General features: G+C 37.5%; 1 protein-coding gene across 1 annotated transcript; it reads right to left on the minus strand.

Annotated features, from left to right (window-relative positions):
- Positions 1 to 1,026: 1,026 nt before the first annotated feature.
- Positions 1,027 to 2,253, minus strand: LOC131658235 (uncharacterized). The gene has a single exon (XM_058927550.1). The coding sequence runs from the start codon at positions 2,251 to 2,253 to the stop codon at positions 1,027 to 1,029; it is 1,227 nt and encodes a 408-aa protein (XP_058783533.1).
- Positions 2,254 to 4,972: the final 2,719 nt, after the last annotated feature.

The following is a 4,972-nucleotide window of genomic DNA, read 5'->3' on the forward strand; positions in this document are numbered from 1 at the left end:
TTAATGATATTAGCATTTGTTTAACTTCACGTTATAAATTGCATCAACGTGGGACTCAAATGTCCCCATGCAGTTTTAATTTAAAAATTGCGAAACAACTCCAATTTGTGTCAAATCGATGCAGATCTAAACAAATAATTAATTTAACCAAATTTTTATTTCTTTAAATAATTTGCTTGTATTTTTAATCTGTCTACAAAATCTTATATATTTATTTTATGAATTTTTATTTGAATAGCAAAACTCATATATTAAAAACAAATCAAAGGAATTAAAAAAAAAAAACAGACACAAAGAGCAAGGCCGTCTTTGAGGGTGTGTAAGGTGGGCTACCGCACAGGGTCTCAAATTTTTTACGGTTAAACTGCAACTAAATAGGGCCTCATTAACCTTTGTCACTATTAAAATTGGGTTAAATAGGGCCTATAATTATTTTGTCATGGTTGAACCATGACTTACCTACACAGGGCCTCCAAAAAATTGAAACGGCCCTGACAAAGAGCATAAAAAATTCTCAAAACGACCACCCAGACTCCCAACACAACCCTAATTGCCTAACCTTTAAAGTGGGTCCAACTCACAGTTAACTAGAGAAATGGTAAAATCTGACGCATAGTTTAGACCTTTTTTCAAGACAAGCTAGTAATCATCGACATCCAGTGATTCATTGTCAAACTTACCCTGCAAAAATAACTTTATTCCTCATTTTTCAAATAATTCAAACCACAGAATTCCAGATTGAGATCAAGTTTAAAGATGATTGTTTCCTAGAATCAAAATCCCGAAACAACTACAAAATACCTAGAATTGAGTGCGGCAAAGGCCCAAGGCGACCGAACCACATAATAACTCTATACCAAATATCATAAGCAACATCGCACAAAGCAAATAGGTGATTTGCCGACTCCTCCTGCCAACCACACATTGAGCACCCCCCAAAACTGAATTCGACATAACTTGAGTCGTCAGTGGTTCATGATGGTAGGTAGCCTATCTTGAAGCAAGTGACAAGAGAACACGACAACTTTAGAAGGAGTCAGACTCTTCAAAATCTTCCCCAAAAGTCAATTGTTTGTTGTCAATCAGCTCTTGTACCACTTCTTTGAAGGAGTTGCATTCTTCAATCGAGTGCCCCACAACTCCATCATGAAACTCACATTGAACATTCTGGTTGTACCAAGGAGGAAATGAAGACTTCATAGTTCTAGTTTGTCTAGGGGTCATTGATGAATTTCGGACCAAATAAGACCATAATTGACTGTATGTCATAGGAATTGGGTCAAACTGACGAATTTCTTCTTCTTGGTGATTTGGATACCTCTGTTGGTTTTGATGTTGATGTTGATGGTTTGGATTCCGAAACTGCCGATTCTGACGTTGATGCTGAGGTGGAATCTTAACTTTACGGTTTTGTGGTCCACGCCGCGACTGTTGGTGTTGAAGACCGGCGGGTGGTTGTTGGCCTTGAACAACCGCTGCATACGGATGTTGATAATAAGGCATAGGAGACGAAGCTTGTGGATCTCGGTGAGTTTCCCATATTGCATCCATTTCATTTTCTCCTTCCCTTTGAAAATTGCTAAACGATTCATCATGGCTACTCGAGGTGCTTTGGATTTTCCCACTTTTGATGTCGCTCTCGATGCGTTCTCCAACTATTAGTAAGTCAGTGAAGTTTGATGATACATTGCACATCATTTTTTCATAGTATTCACCTTGCAAGGTGCTCAAAAACATACCTACCAGCTCTTTATCCAACAATGGTGGTTGTACTCGAGCAGCCAATTCTCTCCATCTTCGGGCGTATTCTTTGAATGATTCGTTGCTTTGCTGAGTGAGGTTTTGCAACTGAGTACGGCTTGGGGCCGTATCAATGTTGTATTTATAATGCTTCACAAATGCCAAAGCTAGGTCATTCCACGTGTGAACATGATTTCTCTCGAATTGTGTATACCATTCAAGTGATGCTCCACTAAGACTGTCTTGAAAACAGTGGATGAGCAACTTGTCATTGCGTGAGTACGTGGTCATTTTTCGAATATACATCGTCAGATGAATTTTTGGACAGCTTACTCCCTTGTACTTCTCAAAATCGGGCATTCTGAACTTTGTGGGAAATTCCACATCCGGGACCAAACATAAAGTCGAAACATCAAGGTTATGGGTATCATATCCTTCTATGGCCTTGAGCCTTTCTTCTATAATGCGATATCTTTTAGTGGATTCATTATTTTGCGGCTCTTTAGTATTCATGATTGGGTTTGACACAGGGAATGCAAATTGATACTCAAAAGAATCATGAGGTTAGGTATACCCATCTCGGATAGCGGCGTGTTCTTGTATGTCATCGTTCTCTATTAGGATCCGTATAGGTTGAGGTTGAACAGGATCGTTAACTTGTGGTATAATGACGTCTTTAGCTGTGGACTGTTGAACCCCTCTCTTTTCCATATCTAATGTTGTGCTTCGTTCGTGAATCGCCTCGAGTTCGTTACGAGTATCGGGGAATCACCTTGGGACAGACAAAGGTATGGTAAGTTTGATGATCATGATGAATGCAGATGCATGAATTTAGTATATGCTTAAAAGGTTTTACGGAAATACAAAGTCATGTCATGGATGCAATGCAATCCCGTGCATATGTTTTAGGGTTTATGATAGATAAATGGAAATCCCTATAGGCTAGGGACTATGACACAAAGAAGGTAATCCCTACATGATAGGGAATACGTAGAAGAGAGCACACGATAACCGTTCAACAGTCACCCAATCCTATGGCCGTCAGGAGGCCACGCGACGTGCACAAGGAGGACGTTCCTTTATGGGCAAGTTCCATATGAAGAACACAGCCTATCTAAGGACAATGATGGAAGAAAGGGAATCTCTAAAGGCTAGGGATTGAGACTCATACAAAGGATATCCCTACAGGCTAGGGAATACGTGGGAAATAATATGTGATGACCGTTCAAGATAGTCACCAGATCCCATGGACCGTTCTCTTCAGATTTAATGGAGCTCAGAATAGATATCAGAAGGCATAAATTCAAAGTCTAATAAACGGATGGATAGGATTGAATATTGATGTCCACGGATCCTATGGACCGTTTGCTTCAGATCTAATGGCCCTCATAATAGATATCTAAAGGCGTAGATTCAAAGTCAAATGAACGGACGACTAGGATTGCATACTGACTAAGGATATACGGTATGCGAGCGCTCGGGGATCCATCCAGAGTCTCCTTATCACATGGCCATCATGAGGCCACATGTTGCACATTAAACCAAAATCTGAGAGGTCTTATAGACAATGTCAGATTAAAAGGGAATCCCTACAGGCGAGTGATCCAGGTTAAACGAAGTATAACCTTAAGATTCTAAGGGATGATAATCATAGGAGGTGATCCTACGTAGACTTAGGATTACAAAACAATTCCCTTCTCGGGAAGGCTTCCCATGAAGGATGAGATGATATAATTACCATAGTATGTATGTTCATAAGTTCATCCTACGAATTTTCTACCCTTTCCCCAGGGTGGTTAATTTCTAAGGGTCTCATGGGGCCCTTCATATCCTCCAAAACTTTTTGTTTCTTTGGATTTTTAGAAGGACTCTTTTGTCCATGAGGTTTGAATTTTAGGGGTAGGTTCCCAGAGAGATCAGCCAAATTCCGCATCTTACCCTTGACAAGGTCTAGCCTCGTCTAAGATATTTCTCGAAATTCAGCCCACTCAGAGTGGAATTGTCACTAAAGTTCGTAGGCGATGCAAGTCTCCTCTTACTTAGTGACAATTCCCACACTTAAGGTTTTAACAACATTTTTATATATATATATATATATCCCAGCAAAAATAAGGAAAACAAATATTTCAAATAATAATATTTAACATTATTAAAAAAAACAAATAAAGTAAAGGATAACATATAAAAAATAAATTAACAAATAAATATAAACCATAAACCCAAAACCTAAATCAAAGAGACATGCCCCAAAACTTAAGTGCTTCTCTGCTCTAAGGGTCCCCAGCAGAGTCGCTAGCTGTTACGACCGGCTTTTTATTTAAAGTTAAATAACCTAAATTACAGAGTCGCCATCTATATTTATTCTATCCTAAAAAAGATAATGTTAAATACGGAAAAAACCTAATTAGAGAGATTCTAAGTAAGTCGAGAAATTAGGGTCAAGGGAAGGTGTTAGGCACCCTTAACCCTTCCTTAAGGTTTACAGTGTCTCTAGGGTAAGGTTTATGATAAGATTTTTATGGTAAAGTTTATAAAAAAGTTGAAGTTAAAAGTGTACAGTAGGGCAGAGAATAAAATCTCAAACCTACTTAATTTTAGGGAAAGGGGACTCGTTCTGGTTGCCCAGATGCCTACGTACCTCCTTATTGGAGGATCAGAGTCAACGTAGTTCGTAGTGTTTGTTGGTGTTTTTTATGGGATTGTACGTTATTTTGTATGTTGAATGTGTTTTACGTGGTTCGCAGTTTTTCGTAGTTCGCAGTTATGATTAAAAAAATTTCTTTTTGGTGTACAATCCCTATTTTTGTGTTCTTTTTGTAATTAATAATTGATTAAGAAAATTTAATTGGTTTAGAATGGTTGTATTTTGAATTTTTTATGCTTTATATATTTGATCGGTGCGACATAGATAGTCGACCAATTCGAAGACGAGATGAAATAAATATTCACCTTGTCATTTTATTTGTTAAAGTGTTAGAATTAGATTAATATTTTGTGTCTTTATATTTTTATTAACTAAAAGACTTAATAAAGGCATATGTTTTTTGAAATTTAATTTAATAACTCAGAAAGACGTATTATTATTTTTTTGAGAAAATGGGTGATGCACTGACAGTGTAAAATATTTTTACACTGTCAACCAATCACCACACATGTATCCAATTAAACCATTTTTTTATTTTAAAAAAACTTAATGACATGACACATTTATGATTTTCTATTGGATGACAGT

The sequence above is a fragment of the Vicia villosa genome, linkage group LG3 (assembly GCF_029867415.1).
Source record: "Vicia villosa cultivar HV-30 ecotype Madison, WI linkage group LG3, Vvil1.0, whole genome shotgun sequence".
Lineage (NCBI taxonomy): Eukaryota > Viridiplantae > Streptophyta > Magnoliopsida > Fabales > Fabaceae > Vicia > Vicia villosa.